This window comes from Artemia sp. Qi Xiang Cuo, chromosome 12, assembly GCF_049724085.1.
Source record: "Artemia sp. Qi Xiang Cuo chromosome 12, ASM4972408v1, whole genome shotgun sequence".
In the NCBI taxonomy this organism is placed as follows: domain Eukaryota; kingdom Metazoa; phylum Arthropoda; class Branchiopoda; order Anostraca; family Artemiidae; genus Artemia; species Artemia sp. Qi Xiang Cuo.
The window spans coordinates 393080-410125 of record NC_142805.1 but is presented as its reverse complement, the minus strand read 5'-3'; the positions used below and the strand labels follow the sequence as shown (position 1 = coordinate 410125).

The window sequence follows — 17046 nt, the reverse complement described above, 5'->3', positions numbered from 1 at the left end:
TCAGTGCAAGATAATTAAAATTATTTGCATTTTAAAATTATTTAACATTAAAATTATTAATACAAATCCAAGGATACTATAAAAAAATTTCAAATCTTAAAACAAGGCACAACTAAAATTTCAAGAACCTCTCCATGTAACGGTGAAAGGGTAACTGAATGAAAAAAATGCAATAGGAATACTGAATGGGAATTTCATTTCTTAATTTATACAGAGAATTTTGAAAACCTATACGGTTTCCAGTAAAAATATCATCACGGGTTAATTTAGGTTGGAAGATGTGAATTTTTTTTATTATTCAAGTAAAAACGATCAGAATTAATTATTTCATTATAAATGGGGCTTAAATAGGTTTCTCCCGTGTCTCTATTGAGAGCAACCTTTCGGTGAATGTACTTTTTTATGTCAACTGCCTCCCTGAAAACTTGGATGAGACCTTTAACAGGGGCAATAATGGAGGTGTTATCGATTAAAACGAAATGGTGTGGGTTGTCATACACATGCTGAGCCAAGGCGGAACCAAAAGTCTCAGGCCTTTAGCGTGTCTCCATAGCTTTTTTGACGGAGGGCCTGCGTTCAAATAATCTCTTCTCCAAGTTTTGGTTAGTTCTTTCACCATAGAAACACCAGCAAAATCATCAAATTCCATATACCCCACTGCACAAAAGGAAGTTTATGACATCTTTACCACTGTTAAGATAGTTCTGGATTTGATTAGAATTTTTGAAGGTGGCATTTAAGTTATGTTTTTTAAGAATTCTTTGAAATTTGTCACCTAATTTGGGAAAATAGGGCAATAAGTAAAAAATTTCTTATCACCCACCAAAGGGGTAATATCCGTTGGAGGTTGTGGAGATGATGAATCTTTTTCTGCCTTTTTTTTGTCTTTTTTCTATGATGGATTCCAGTAACTTGATCCATTGCAAAACAAAATGTCCTTCAGATAATTTAATTCTGGGATTATATGAGCCTTTGAACAAATTCTTATGACACAATCAACTAAAGATATAACTACTCCTCTTTTTACACAAGGAGGGTGGTTGGAAGAGAAATGCAAATACCTATCATTATGTGGAGGTTTTCTATAAATCGAATATTCAAGGCGGAGAGATTTATTGAAGATTAAGACGTCTAAGAAAGGGAGTTATTATGATTTATGACATAACAACAGAAACATTTTAAGAAATTTAAAAATAAATTTCTTGTGAATTATTGTCTCGATTTATCAGTAGTTGTACCGAACAATCGTGCTCAAAATCCTCCTCAGGGCCAAGCTGTGGTCTTTTCTTTTGTGGATGGTGAAGTTTTCTCCACAGTAGTGTGCAGATGGTCTTGTATCATATTATTATATTTTCCTGTTTAGCCTAAAGCTTTTTTAATTAGGCAATGCAAACAGCTCCCCCTAAAAAAAGTCCTCCGGATCCCACCCTAAATACTAATGAAATTGATCCATTTTTGCGCCATCTTGGCTGGTCAAGCTCTATCACAAAGCTCATATGAAAGCTCAAATTCTGAGAATAGGACAATGATCAGTGTTGGAGCTAATGTCACCATAGATGATAACGGATTTCAAGAGGTCCTTTCTAGGAGCTCCAAAAAAAAGGAAAAAAACGTCCCCAATCAAAAGTAAGTCCCCTCCCCCTGTCCAAGTTTCTCCTTCCCAAAACTTAGGCATTTACCTCAAAATTACTCCTAATACCCCCTTTGAAATAACAAAGATTACTACAATAAGGGTTGCAATTTTCAAAATGTTAAAATCAATGTTTTCTCTTAACATTCACCGTGATGGATCTTTGCTAATAGCTGTCCAAGATCAGAAATCAGCAGATATAATACTTAATCTAAAATCTCTTCTGAATACCCCAATTAATTCATCTGAATGGAACCCAAAACAATCCCCAACAGAAATAGTAGTATATAATGTTCCCCTAGAAATACCAATTCCGGAGTTAAAAGAAGGGCTCTCAGATAGGGCTGGTAGCACAATCCCTGTAGAAGATGTCACTCAACTGGGTAAACCCAACTCTAATGGATTAAAAACAGGTAGATCTTTCTTATTTACACTGAAGGAAAAAATTAATATCCCCGAAAAGATATTCCTATTTGGGCAAATCAAACCGCACAAGGAATACAAGCCAAAGCCTATCCAGTGTCAGAAGTGTCTGAAACTGGGACACACAACAAATAAATGCAATGAAATTCTCCTGGCCAGTAGTAATTATAAAGGCTCCCATCCTAAAAATTTTAGAGCTTGCAACAACACTCAGCCCACATATATCAATTGTATAGGCTCACATTAATTCACCAACAAATCACACTGCCCTGCATGTAAGAAACCACCACTAACACTCTAAAAAGCAACAGAAAAGGCCATTCCATACCCTTTAGCAGCTATTGAAGCAAATGTTGCCCAATCACACCAAATAAAACTTATATTGAAATCAAAGAGAACCCCCAAGTCAAACACCTCCAAAGCACCAAGTACCCCTTGCGAAACACCATCCTTTAATACTCCTAGCTCGCATCTCTATCAAAAAGAGTTACAAGGCCAACAAGCCTCCTTGCCTACTGAGATGAGGTCAGCCTGGTGCCCCCTCCCAACGAGAAAAAACCAGAAAAACTACCAGGAATTAATCCCTTAACTGACAAACTGGATGCACAACCAAACATGCAAACCCCAAATACATGCTTATTCATTCTAAACTGCAATGCAGTTCATGCAATGAATATACTACAACAACAGAAAACAAAACTCATTGCTGAATTGGTAAAAACCTACATCCCTAATCATATGCTCATTCAAGCAAAAAAAGATCTTGCTTTACTATTAACAAAGCTGAACATTGATACACAGTCATATGAAAAATAAATCAAGAACACAACACCTATCAATACTCAAGTGGAATGTAAGATCACTTACAGAAAATAAGTTAAATGAACTAATATATTTTTTGAATAATAATTCCATCAATATTGCTTGCCTCCAGGAAACTCATTTAACCCAAAATCAACAAATTCAGTCTCTGGGATACACTCCTGAGAAAGGATAGATCATCAGAGAGAAAAGGAGGTGGAGTAGCTTTAATAGTTAAAAATAATATAAAATTCTGTGGTATCAACTTTCCAGATTTTGTAAATGATGTAGATGCAATTGGTATCAGTGTTTGGCTGAATAATACAAAAACTTACATATTAAGCTTTTATAACCCTAATGGCCGAACTACGGATGCCAAGGATTTTTTCAGCTATATAAATGATTCTAATATGTTGAAAAATATCATTATTTGTGGAGACTTTAATACCCACAGCCTTTTGTGGGGGAATAAACCAGCAAATAAATCTAGTAAGTTCATTGAGCGCATGACTTCAAATAATAATGAATTAGCTGTTGCTACCCCTCTAAGCCTGAATACATATTCCACCCCAAAAAATGGCAGTTTCTCTACAATTGACCTACAAATTGTGTCATTAAATATTTTGAACAAAATTTTTATAAATAAAATTGATATTCTGTGTGCTGACCACTTTGCCATAGTTTACTCCCTAAACGAACCTGCTGAAACCTTTTCATGTACCTCCAAATATATCAACACTAAAGCAAATTGGCCTATGTTCCAAAATAAGCTAAATGATGAAATTACAAGTTTCACCCAAAATTCATGCATTTCAAACGCAACAGCTGACACACATGCTGAAGTTTTGGCATCTTTACTAATAAATACAGCTAATCATGCTATCCCCATGACCAGGAAAACATCCAGGAAAACCTTCCCTAAACATATTCCCAAAGCATGGTGGACAAATGAGTGCCAACATAAATGGAGAACAACAAAATTAGCTAGGAGAACATTCTTAAAAAAACCCATCACCTACTACATTTATAAAAAAATTACAAGCAGAATCTAATCTAAAAAGGACCATAATAAATGCTAAATATAACTACTGGAATAATTTTGCAAATAATCTCTCCAGAGAAAGACATGAGTCAATTATACATAAAGTGATAAGCCACATCTGTTGGAAAAAGACTTCCCCCAACCCACTCCTGTATGAGCTTATACATAATAATACCCATTATGACAATGATAATGAAAAAGCTTAGCTATTTGCCACTCTTTTTGTTAATAAGCTAACATCAAATAATTGTAGCAAAATGCCCCCAATTCCTATGAACCCAAGATACCAACCTCGCCCAGGATCCGAGTATATAACCAGTCCATTTTCAATCCAGGAAATGAATAATGCAATACATCATATTAGGACCAAGACTAGTGGCAGCTATGACAATATAAACCCTACATGGATAAAGAATCTCACCCCTTCATATAAACAGGAACTTCTAAATTGTTATAATCATGCTTGGGCTTCATCTATGTTCCCCAATATCTGGAAATGTTCGTCCCTCCTACCAATCCTAAAGAAAAATAAACCCAAAAATAACCCTGAGTCTTATAGGCCTCAGTCTTATAAGGTGAACTGAAGGTTGGAATCGAAACTATTAAGATGAAGTAAAAAATCGTTAAGTCCTATCTCTCCGTGATTCCACACAGAGATAACATCATCGACAAACCGGCCCCAGAACCGGTGTTTCAGAGGAAAAGTATTCAAAGCGGAGGTTTCAGTAAATTCCATGTAAAAAGTGGCCAAAAAAAGTGAAAGGCTTGTACCCATTGGGAGTCTATTTGTTTGGGTGAAAAATTGATTGTTGTACCGAAAATATAAGGAATATCTATTGCAAAGGCGAACAAGTTACATAATGGTTTCAATATATTATGTTTTGTAATCCATCCGGTCAATATTATCTTCTAGTTTCTTTTGAAGAGCAAATTCACATTTTTTTATATCACATGATGTATTCATCGAAATGGCATCAAAACTGGCCAAAATTGTGTCTTTTTTATATCAAGGTTTTTTAATTTTTCCACAAGGTGTACTGATTTTTAATGTAAGGAGCTTGCGTCGACATAAGAGGACGAAAAATTGTGGCTAACCATTTTCCAGAAGCTTGAAAACAGTCTGGAAGCTGGCGAACTATAAGAGGCCACAATTAGGCGCTGACGATCTCAATCTTTGCGAATTTTTAGTAGACTAAACAACTTAGGAGTGGAGAAACCTTCAGGATTAAATATTTTGTAAATTTGTAGAAAAATGAGTCTTTCTTTTTTTTAAACTTCAAAGTATTTTAGTAATTCATGGGTAAATTTGTCGGCGTGGTTTGAATCTATCGGTTTATAAGTGTGAGTGTCGGACAAAATATCCGTAACTTTTTCGTTATATGAGACTTTATCAAGGATAATTTTATTACCTTTGTCATCCCTGGTGATAATGATGTCTTGGTCTTTTGTTAAATTTCTCAGAATTTTTGTTTCCAAAGTTTTTGAATTAGAGGAATAAGAAGTGAAAATAAGAAGATTCTTAAAAACCTCCCCTTAAAGTGAGTCGTGGTTTTCCACAATACCTCTTGAGCCAAAAATACCCGCCTCCACACTGGATACGAAGAATTCTATGAAACCACCGACAAATTCACCCGTGAAGCACTAAAAGAGTTTGAAATTTTACAGTAAGAAAGACTCGTTACTCCCCAAATTTACAAAATGTTTAACCCTGAAGGTTTCTCCGTTCCTTAATTCTTTAGTCTACCAAAAATTCACAAAGATGGAGTTCCTCAGCGCCCAATTGTGGCTTCTTATAGTTCGCCAGCTTCCAGACTGGGAAAATGGTTATTCACAATTTTTCGTCCTCTTATGTCGACGCAAGCTCCTTACATTAAAGATTCAGTTCACCGTGTGGAAAAATTTAAAAACCTTGATATAAAAAAAGACACAATTTTGGCCAGTTTTGGTGCCATTTCGATGAATACGTCATGTGATACAAAAAAATGTGAATTTGCTCTTCAAAAGAAACTAGAAGATAAAATTGACCGGGTGGATTACAAAACATTAGATATTGAAACCATTATGCGACTTGTTCGCCTTTGCAATAGATATTCCTTATATTTTCGGTAAAACAATAAATTTTTCACCCAAACAAATGGCCTCCCAATGGGTACGAGCCTTTCACCTTTTTTGGCCACTTTTTACATGGAATTTATTGAAACCTCCGCTTTGAATACTTTTCCTCTGAAACACCGGTTCTGGGGCCGGTTTGTCGATGATGTTATCTCTGTTTGGAATCACGGAGAGATAGAACTTAACCCTTTTTTACTTCATCTTAATAGTTTAGATTCCAACCTTCAGTTCACCTAGGAACTGGAAGATAATAATAAACTGCCTTTTTTAGGCATCTTAATCTTCAACAAATCTCTCAGCCTTGAATTTTCGATTTATAGAAAACTTACACATAATGATAGGTATTTACATTCCTCTTCCAACCACCCTCCTTGTGTAAAAAGAGAAGTAGTTATATCTTTAGTTGATTGTGTCATAAGAATATGCTCAGAAGCTCATATAATCCCAGAATTAAATTATCTGAAGGACATTTTGTTTTGCAATGGATCAAGTTACTGGAATCCATCATAGAAAAAAGACAAAAAAAAGGCAGAAAAAGATTCATCAGTTCCACAACCTCCAACGGATATCATCCCTTTAGTGGGTGATAAGAAAGTTTTTACTGTTTTGCCCTATTTTCCGAAATTAGGTGACAAATTGCAAAGAATTCTTAAAAAACAGAACTTAAATGTCACGTTCAAAAATTCTAATAAAATCCAGAACTATTTTAACAGCGGTAAAGATAAAACGAGCCCTATTTTGGGCAGTGGTGTTTATAGAGTTCCATGTTCTTGCGGCTGTTTCTATGTTGGAAGAACCCATCAGTAATTGGGGGAGAGATTGTTGGAATTCAGGTCCTCAATCGACAAAGCTATGGAGCTACGTCAAAAGTCTGATATTATTGATTGCGCTTTGGCTCAAAGTCTGTATGACAATCAACGACGATTTGTTTTATTCTATAGCACCTCCATTAGTAACCCTTGTTAAATGTCTCTTAAGAGTCTTAAGAGGCAGTTGAGATAAAAAAAAAGTACAGTGACCAACAAGTAGCTCTCAATAGAGACACGGGAGAAACCTATTTAAGCCCCATTTATAATGAACTAAGTAATTCTGATCGTTTTTACTTAAATATTTTAAAAAATCACATTTTGCAACCTAACCTAATCTGTGATGATGTTTTACCTGGAAAGCGTTTAGCTTTTACTGATCGATCAGGGCTAGCTGTCTCTACAAATTAAGCAACCGTTTCCAAATCCCACCGTTGACGAACCAAACCCGGTATTTCAAGAAAGGGAAGGTGCAAGTTCTGTTTTGCTGTTTGTTGAATAGCCGTTCTGAGCCCCGTTTTATGAAAGCTTATACAATTGGACGCTCCTTTCTCTTAAGAAAAAAGTAAACGGGCTTATAGCTCATATTTGGGGTGTGCGGAATGTCAGGAAATTTGAAAAAGAAAAGCGTGTGTGTGTGTGGGAAATTTGAAACAAAACGAACGACTTTGACAAATACTTTGGTGTCATCTATAGTTTGTATATCATAAAATAGTGGTGTCATCTGTAACAGGCCTGTGTTTCTTATATTTTCGATAAATTTTTTCTTAAAATAGGGACTTCAGGATAATTCTAATAAAGTACTACTTTTTATTTTATTTTTGTATTCTTAAGAAAAACGTATTAAATCTTCAGCAGTATCTATGTAGGAACTTGAATTTGAAAAAGAATCACTATTCAAACTGAAATCAAGTGCCTCTTCCGCAGCCCCTGTGAATTAAATCTACGCAAGTATTTTAAACGAAAATAGAGGGCGGTGTTGAAACTTAAAAAGAACAGAAACTGTCTAATATGAGAGAGGGTTGCCCAGTACAACTTCCTGCTCTTTCATTTATCCAAATAAATGAAAGTACTAACCTGTCTAATTTGGATATCATAAGGAGAGACAGTTTCTCATTGCTGTGTGACGGTCTTTGCAAATAGCTCAGCGTAAAAAAAAACTATTTCATTCGGTATTAGCAACCTAATATCTAAAGGGTTAAATTTTAACTTGACAATAATGAATGCATTGCCAAAGCAGGAATTTGTTTTACGAGAGGCTGCCGAACAGCAAACAACTTGATTTGTATATATGTATATAAACATATTGAAAGAGAATAAAGAGAACTCCAACTGAAAGAGAATAATTATAAGTTGATTTAAGATAAGAGATAATTATTAAGAATATAACTCGACAGTGTAGTGAATATCTTGTGCAAAATACTTAATGAAAATTCTTAAGTGAAGTTCAACATTTTAGTATTCAATTAGTCATATTGGCCCCTAAAAATTGATATTTTTTTATCTAGTTCCAGAAACCTTCATTTTCCTTTGCACTATTTTCTATCATCCATTCATACATTTGCATAATTTTGGGTGTGCAATGCTAATTTATTTAAGACTATGAGCTGTTACCTTGTGATGATGACCACGCCTGTAAAGGAGGTGAACTTTTATCAGCTTTACTGTCTCCAAACTATGGAAAATGATCTGTTTTAATTCCCACTTTCTTCTCTTTTCTTATTTCTCTTTTACCTTCTCCTTCTTCAACTTTTATCAGTTTTACTGCTTCTTAGCCACGATATAAGCCTTGTTCTAATTCTCAGTTTCTTTTCTTTTTGTATCTCTCTTTTTCCCTTCTTCTTCAACTTTTAGCAGTTTGGCTGCTTCTTAGCTGCGATAAAAGCTCCGTTATAATTCTCACTTTCTTCTCTTTTTGTGTCTCTCTTTTTTCCTTCTCATTCATCTTTTATCAGTTTTGCTGCTTCTTAGCTGCGATAAAAGCTCCGTTATAATTCTCACTCTCTTCTCTTTTTGTGTCGCTCTTTTTCCTTTCTTGTTTTTCTTCAACTTTTATCGGTTTCGCTGCTTCTAAGCTACGATCAAAGCCCCGTTATAAATTTCAATTTCTTCTCTTTTTGTGTCTCTCTTTTTGTTTCTTCGTTCTTCAACTTTTATCAGTTTTGCTGCTTCTAATCTACGATAAAACCTCCGTTGTAATTCTCACTTTCTTCTCTTTTTCTGTCTCTTTTTGTCTTCATGTTCTTCAACGTTTATCAGTTTTGCTACTTCTTAACTCCGATAAAAGCTCAGGTATAATTCTCACTTTCTTCTCTTTTTGTGTCTGTCTTTTTGTCTTCTTGTTCTTCAGCGTTTATCAGTTTTGCTGCTTCTTACCTCCAATAAAATCTCCGTTGTAATTCTCACTTTCTTCTCTTTTTGTGTCTCTCTTTTTGTTTTCTCGTTCTTCAACATTTATGAGTTTTGCTGCTTCTTAGTAAAAGCTCCGGTATAATTCTCACTTTCTTCTCTTTTTTTTCTCGTTCTTCAACTTTTATCAGTTTTGCTGCTTCTAAGTTACGACAAAAGCTCCGTTGTAATTCTCATTTTCTTCTCTTTGTGTGTCTCTCTTTTTTCCTTCTTCTTCTAATTCAACTTTTATGGGTTTCGCTGGTTCTAAGCTACGATAAAAGCTCCGATATAAATTTCACTTTCTTCTCTTTTTGTGTCTCTCTTTTTGTCTTCTCGTTCTTCAACTTTTATCAGTTTTGCTGTTTCTTAGCTCCGATATAATTCTCACTTTCTTCTCTATTTGTTTTCTCGTATTTCAACTTTTATCAGTTTTGCTGTTTCTAGGCTACGATAAAAGCTCCGTTGTAATTCTCATTTTCTTCTCTTTTTGTGTCTCTCTTTTTGTCTTCTCGTTCTTCAAATTTTATCAGTTTTGCTGCTTCTAAGGTACGATAAAAGCTCCATTATAATCCTTACTTTTTTCTTTTTATGCCTCTCTTTTTTCCTTCTCCTTTAAGTTTTATCAGCTTTGCTACTTCTTAGCTCCGATAAAAGCTCCGTTATAATTCTCACTTTCATCTCTTTTTGTGTCTGTTTTTTGTCTTCTTGTTCTTCAGCGTATATCAGTTTTGCTGCTTCTTAGCTCCAATAAAATCTCTGTTGTAATTTTCACTTTCTTCTCTTTTTGTGTCTCTCTTTTTGTCTTCTCGTTCTTCAACATTTATGAAGTTTTGCTGCTTCTTAGCTCCGATAAAAGCTCCGGTATAATTCTCACTTTCTTCTCTTTTGTTTTCTCGTTCTTCAACTTTTATCAGTTTTGCTGCTTCTAAGTTACGGCAAAAGCTCCGTTGTAATTCTCATTTTCTTCTCTTTGTGTGTCTCTCTTTTTTCCTTCTTTTTCTTATTCAACTTTTATCGGTTTCGCTGCTTCTAAGCTACGATTAAAGCTCCGATATAAATTTCACTTTCTTCTCTTTTTGTGTCGCTCTTATTGTTTTCTCGTTCCTCAACTTTTATCAGTTTTGCTGCTTCTTAGCTCCGATAAAGGCTCCGATATAATTCTCACTTTCTTCTCTATTTGTTTTCTCGTATTTCAACTTTTATCAGTTTTGCTGTTTCTAGGCTACGATAAAAGTGTTTCTAGGCTACGATAAAAGCTCCGTTGTAATTCTCACTTTCTTCTCTTTTTTGTGTCTCTCTTTTTGTCTTCTCGTTCTTCAAATTTTATCAGTTTTGCTGCTTCTAAGCTACAATAAAAGCTCCATTATAATCCTTAATTTCTTCTTTTTATGCCTCTCTTTTTTCCTTCTCCTTCAACTTTTATAAGCTTTGCTGCTTCTTAGCTCCAATAAAAGTTTCGTTATAATTCTCAATTTCTTCTTTTTTTGTGTTTATTTTTTGTATTCTCGTTTTTCAACGTTTATTAGTTTTGCTGCTTCTTAGCTCCAATAAAAGCTCCGTTATAATTCTCGCTTTCTTCTCCAAAGAAAACAACAATGCAAGTGTAGCAGTTGCAAATACGCGTGTCGCATATTGTTGTTTTTTGTTGTTGTTTTGTTTTTTTTGGGGGGGGGGGTAATTCTGTCTTTGGTCATTATTTAAGGCTCTAAATTGATTGTTTACAAGCGTGTCGATGGATTTCTTCGAAGTTAAAATCCCCAAAAACTTGAAAAGAGTGTTTAATTACTTAAGTTTCTGTATGACTCAATTAATAGTAATCTATTACACATGAAAATGCTTTATTCGGGTTGTTTTAATAATTTGGGTCATTTTGGTTTGCTTAAAGCATTCAAATTTGCTAATCGATTTCTTCGACGTCAAAATCCCTGAAAACTTGAAGGGAGTAGTTCGTTGTTCAAGTTTCTAAATAGCTCAGTTGGTAGCTGTTAAGTATTTAATGCCTTTTTTCTAGCTATAATGTTTACAATATTTTTAAGAAAAGGGGTAGTGGACAACTCTAGTTGAAGCTTCAAAGAGGCATAATGCTTACTTACTTACTTACTTGTAGCAGGACTCAAGCATCTCCGCTCTGCCTGGCGTCCAGTAGCTTCGTCATTTTAGTAAGCCAATAGTCTCGGTCGTTTGCGAGTGGCTCAATCAAATCGTGCCAGGACTTTTCCCATTTTCGTACATTTTCGTCCATTCCATGAAAGAATCAGTTAATAGAATTATAGCATGGCTGAGGGTAAATAAATTAAGGATTAACATGGCTAAGTCTAACTTTATTATTTTCTCGCGATCATCAAATTTTTACCCATGGATCAAGGAATTAGATATGCCCAATGGCGTTCTAAAACGGACTGCGTCTTTTCAATACCTTGGGATTGTAATAGATGAGACCCTATCTTTTAAGGACCATGTAACTTTAACTAGCAAAATACTGGCAAGAAATCTAGGTATAATGAAGAAACTCCAACATTGTTTCCCCAAATCTGTCCTTCGCCATCTTTATTTTTCTTTAATATACCCGTATATACTTTATTGTTCGAGTATTTGGCTCTCTACTTTTTCTTCTATCCTAAAACCAATAAGAGTTCTACAAAATTATGCCGTAAGAATTTTAGCGGGTCTTCTTCTTCAAAAATAAGCACCTGGAATCCTAAACGGACTCCTTTCGGCTTCCAACTGCACTTTTCTTCTTCTTCGTTAGAAATCACTTGGGCTCCAACATTTGGTGTCTTTCTGGCCTCCAAGTTGGTGGATTCTCCTCCATATCATTAAATTTATATTCTTCCAAGGGGGGGGGGGAGAAAACTAAATTGGCTTGCTCATAAGGGCCAAACAAGGGATGCGTAGGGTCCTGCTACCATTTCCCCGCAATTTAAGAGAAAACTCGGCAGGTACCTCTACGGCTCTTGCGACAGGACCCTCCCCTTCATCTGCTTGTCTACCCCTTTTCATTAAAAGTTATAATACCTCGGAAGATATTATTCACTCAAAGAACATCTAAATTCATTAACACATCAATTGTCTCTCTGTAAAACTTCTTTTCAATGAAGGCTGGCAAGGGAGCACCACAATCAGGTTATTATCTGGTGGAAGTTTAAAATTTTGGGATAGGGTATGTAGTTTATAAATTTCAGGAGTACTTGCAGTGCATTCAAAGAAAAGGTGTTGCAAAGTTTCTTCAGTCAGTTTGCAGAGTCTACATTTTGGGTCACTACACTGCTTCCATCTGAATTCTTCTCTTCTCAGTATTACTGCTAAGCTTTTTATTTTAAAGTATGCCCAATTTATTTCAGGCTCTTTGAAAATTGGAGCCAAAGCAGGAGGAGGCTTTCTATAAGGATGGCGGTTTCTAATTGCATCTCTAAGTGCGATTGAATAATTTTGAGCAAGCTGTGGGTTGATCGACTTTGTAGTCTCTGCGGCAAGAATGTCCACTTTTTTGTTATAGTGGATCCTTACATGGCTAGGACTATGCTGGAAAGCCACTGCTATGTCAATCTTGTATAGAGAATCAAGCTGTTCTCTTATCTCCTGCAAATCAGTGTCCTTTGTGTTCCAGGTTAAGGTTTGGATTAGTTTAAGAGCAGTCTGAGAATCCGAGAAGATTGCTACTTTTCTGAAATGGAGAGGAATATTTTTGACCACCTCTAGTGATTCAACTATTGCTGCCAGTTCAGCCGTCAAAACTGAGGAGTTCAGTGGGAGAGGCTTTTGAATGGACAGAAAGGTCTGGGGAATTATTGCTGCTGCGGCAGATTTATTTCCTACTAGGGATTCATCAGTATAAATGTGCAGATGATCTTTAAACTCTGTAGCATTTTTTCTTAAAAATTCAGCCCTAATTAGTTGGTGTGGGGTATTCTCCTTTTTGTCTTGTATAAGCTTTAGGCTGACATTTGGTTGGCAAAACTTCCATGGAGGAGGGAATTTAAAAGAATCAACCTGAATTTTATCCAATGACCAGTTTGGACAGAGTGCTGAAAAAGCTTGCCATGATGCAATCCCGATTTTATTCTGCTGCCTAGCGCACCCAAGACAAAGAATGAAAATGGGGTGCCGCTCCCCGTAGGCTTGGATCCTGGTATAATATTTAACAGTGGCTTTGGCTATTCCCTCGCTTATAGGGACAACTCCTGCTGGTTTCCTAGTGCAATCAATAGAAGTGTGTGGGTGCAATCCAAGAGCCAGTCGGAGTGCCATGTTCTGGATAGTTTCCAGTTTCAACATGTTTTTTTTTTATTTGTATGGCCATAAGCAACGATCCCATACTCCATTTTTGGCCTTATATATTGTTAGTGAATAGTTCCTAATACAGTTGATGAGTGTCCCCATTTTGTAGAAGTAAGTCTTTTTAGAATTACAATCCTTTTCAGGCAGACCTCTTTCATCATCTCTACTTGTTTATTCCATGTCCATCGATAGTCTATTTTCAATCCCAATAATCTGCATTCTTTGACTAAATCAAGTCTCTGTCCTCCAATAATTATTTGACCCATTGGAGTGGAAATGTTTTTGTTATTCAACATTATTGCTTTTGTTTTTTGGGCTGATACACTCATTCCAAATGCTTTGGAGAATCGAACTTATTCGATCAGAGCAGTTTCTAACTTTCCAAGTGCTTCATTATTGCTGTACCCTACTTCTCAACTGGTGAGGTCATTTGCAAAGGCTGCTAGCCCTAAAGTCTCATTTGAACATTAGAGCTTGGATAGAAAGAGGTGGAAAATAAGTGGGCTAAGTGGCGATCCTTACAGTAAACCCTGATGTAGTCTACAAGTAGGGAATGTAGCTTCATTGATCTTTACTTTGAATGTTCGATTATTAAGAAAATCAGAGATGAAATATATGAATTTATTTGTGAAGTCCACTGTTTTTAAAATCTGACAAAATTTATTCTCTAATATTTTGTCAAAAGAAGGTTAGAAGTAAAAAAATAATGCTATGAGAACCTTCTTTTGACTTTTAGCATTTTTTTTAACATCCTCCTCCAGCATGAGTATACGATCAATTGTGTTGAAGCCTTTCCTTTAACCACACTGCTGTTGCTGAAAAAGGCCATTATATTCACAAATCCATTCAAGCCTTTTCTTTATCATCTTTTCCATAATTTTTCCAAGGACGGGTAAGAGTGATATAGGCCTGTAAGAAGACAGCCTTTCTGGTGGTTTTTTGGTTTATTCACAGAAGTAATTATTGACTTCTTCCAAATTTTGGGAAAGGTACTTTGCTTCCACGATTCGTTATATACATCGATTAGAGCTATTCTAAATCTCGGCTCTGAATTGGTTAACATCAAGTAACTTATTTCATCCTCTACAGATGCTGAGTCCGGTATATCTCCACGTATGTCTGTTCGAAAAATTTACCCAACTTTTAAAATTTTTCCGGCTGCAGGCCTTCGTGAGTTCTATGTATTGTGGTTTATTTTTGGACTGCAGCAGGATGTTCAGCCTCGTTGTTTTGATGATTTATTGTCCATTAGGTCTACTGTTCATTCTCATGATACAAGGGGTAGCGCGGACTTCTGTGTACCTATAGGTATATCTTCCCGTTCATGTTTTTCTGTTTTTATAGAGGTACACGGAAATGGAATAGTTTGAATAGTGATATTAAGACTATTGGTGACCCCAATATTTTTAGAAAAATCATTAAGGAACTGCTTTTTGCTGAATATGAGTTTTGATTGATTTATTGATTGCGGGGGTTTTGTTGATATGATGTTCCCAGAGGAAATATAATATATGATATTATTTTGTATATATTGTTTAGTGTGATGGTATTAGTGGGATCGGTGGACAAGTGTTCTTTGTTTTAAGGATCTTGTTTTCTCTACCTCCCCCACGGACAAGCTTTGCTTTTTAGGGGAGGAAGTAATAATTTATTGTTGATATGTTTTTTTATTTAAATAAATCTTTCGTTCTTCTTTCTTCATACTTCTTGAAGCCACCGATTGGGTATAGGTCAGCCTTGATGCAGGCGAGCCATGTTTTCTTTTATCCCCCATGTCGCTTTTTCCATCCCGAAAGAGGTGTACATCTGAGGGCTTTATTAACAAAGGTGTGGTGTGGGCGGTGAAGTGTATGGCCGAACCATCGGAGTCTTCTTTGTTTAAATATAGTGGCCAAATCAGAACGCAGATAACAGATTTTGCGGAGTTCGACATTCCTGACACGATCACGGGGCTTAATACCAATTATTCTCCTCAAACGTCAATTGTCAACTATGTTGAGGAATTGAATGTCGTATACTTTCATAGTACAAGTCTCACAGCCCTATAGAAAGGCAGACCGAAAAAGGGCCTGTTAAACCTTTATTCTAGTCTTCAGGCGAACGTTTTTCTGGTTCCAAAGAGAGTGATTTAGCTGGGTGAAGACTCCAGTTGAGGAAGCAATTCTTGACTCTATTTCTGATGTGCATCTTCCTATTGGGTCTAACAGAGAGTCTAGGTACTTAAATTCTTGTATCTCGTCTATGGGCGACTGTTCTAGTAAAATTGGGGGGTCTTGAGATGATATACCGGACGCCAAGACTTTTATCTTCAGGGAGCTTATTTTCAGGCCGACCAGAGAGGATTCTTTAGCCACCTTCGATAGCATAGATTGGGCTTCTGGACGAGATTCAGCTAACAAGCAAATATCGTCGGCGTAGTCCAGATCGGTGATCACAAAATTGGGAATTACTTCAACGCCTGAAAAGGTCGTCATTGCTCTGATCATAATCCAGTCAATCACGAAATTAAATAAGACGGGAGATAATATACATCCCTGTCGGACACCAAAATCAATTTGGAACATCGAGGAGAGTTCTCCACCGATCTGAATTTGGGCTCGCGTATGCTGGTAGTATGCTTGGATAAGTCTGACTTATCTTGCCTGGTACTCCATCCTCTGTCATGGCCTTCCAGACTCCATCGCTTAGAACCGAATCAAAAGCTGTAATAAAATCTATGAATAGAGACACTGTTGGTTTCTGGCGTTTTGCCCTGTGTTCAAGGGTTTGTCTTAAAACGAATAGTTGGTCAATTGTGTATATATCCTCGTTGAAAAAAAATTGAAAAATGGTCCCAAACAAATCTCAAAATATGATTTTGTTCTTACAAAAAATTACTGTCGGGTTTCGGATTCGAACCCACGACTCCATATGAAAACGTTAGATTTAATACAGTTTGGTTTTGGATACAACATTTAAACAAATTTGAACTTGAGTTATGGGAAGCTTTTGAGTCAACAAGTTATCAAACATAAACTTTTTGAGTCCATTAATAGCTGTCAATTATTGATTGTCTTTTTTTTAGTTACAAACAAGAAGTGCTGATGAACCTATGACAACATTTGTTCTGTGTAATGAATGCGGCAATCGCTGGAAGTTTTGCTAGATTAGTTTTTGACAGTGAAGTACGTGTTTAAGACTATTTTTTAATAGTGGAATTATCAAAGCGAATACTATCCCTGTCACTTTGATTTTGACGAATATTTTGATTATAAATAAAAATTGAAATATATCATACTATAATTCTGAATATTAAGCAGTTGGTTTAGTAGAACTTAGGCAGGTTAAGAGTGTGAATAGCAGCCCCCCCCCCCCAGTGATTTAACACTATTTCTAGTGATGTTTTATATTGCCTAAACAAAAAAATCACTAAATTTGCACATAAATCACTAGTTTATTGAAGAAAATCTCTAAATCAACCAGAAAATCACTAAAATCTAGTGATTTTTTTTGTCACTGGGTGGCAACCCTGGTTAGAAGTAGACTTTTAGTCGCTCACATGTAAACATAGAAGTTGCTTTCTT

At 35.9% G+C, this 17046-nt stretch overlaps 1 protein-coding gene across 1 annotated transcript in view; it reads left to right on the top strand.

Annotated features, from left to right (window-relative positions):
• TfIIS (RNA polymerase II elongation factor) overlaps nucleotides 1–16765 on the top strand; it is a 63908-nt gene extending 47143 nt beyond the window's left edge. Inside the window, exon 6 of the mRNA XM_089098525.1 lies at nucleotides 16548–16765. Within this exon, the coding sequence (XP_088954651.1) occupies nucleotides 16548–16628 (81 nt within the window). The 3' untranslated portion in view covers nucleotides 16629–16765. The remainder of the gene's footprint in view (nucleotides 1–16547) is intronic.
• The last annotated feature ends 281 nt before the right edge of the window (nucleotides 16766–17046 follow it).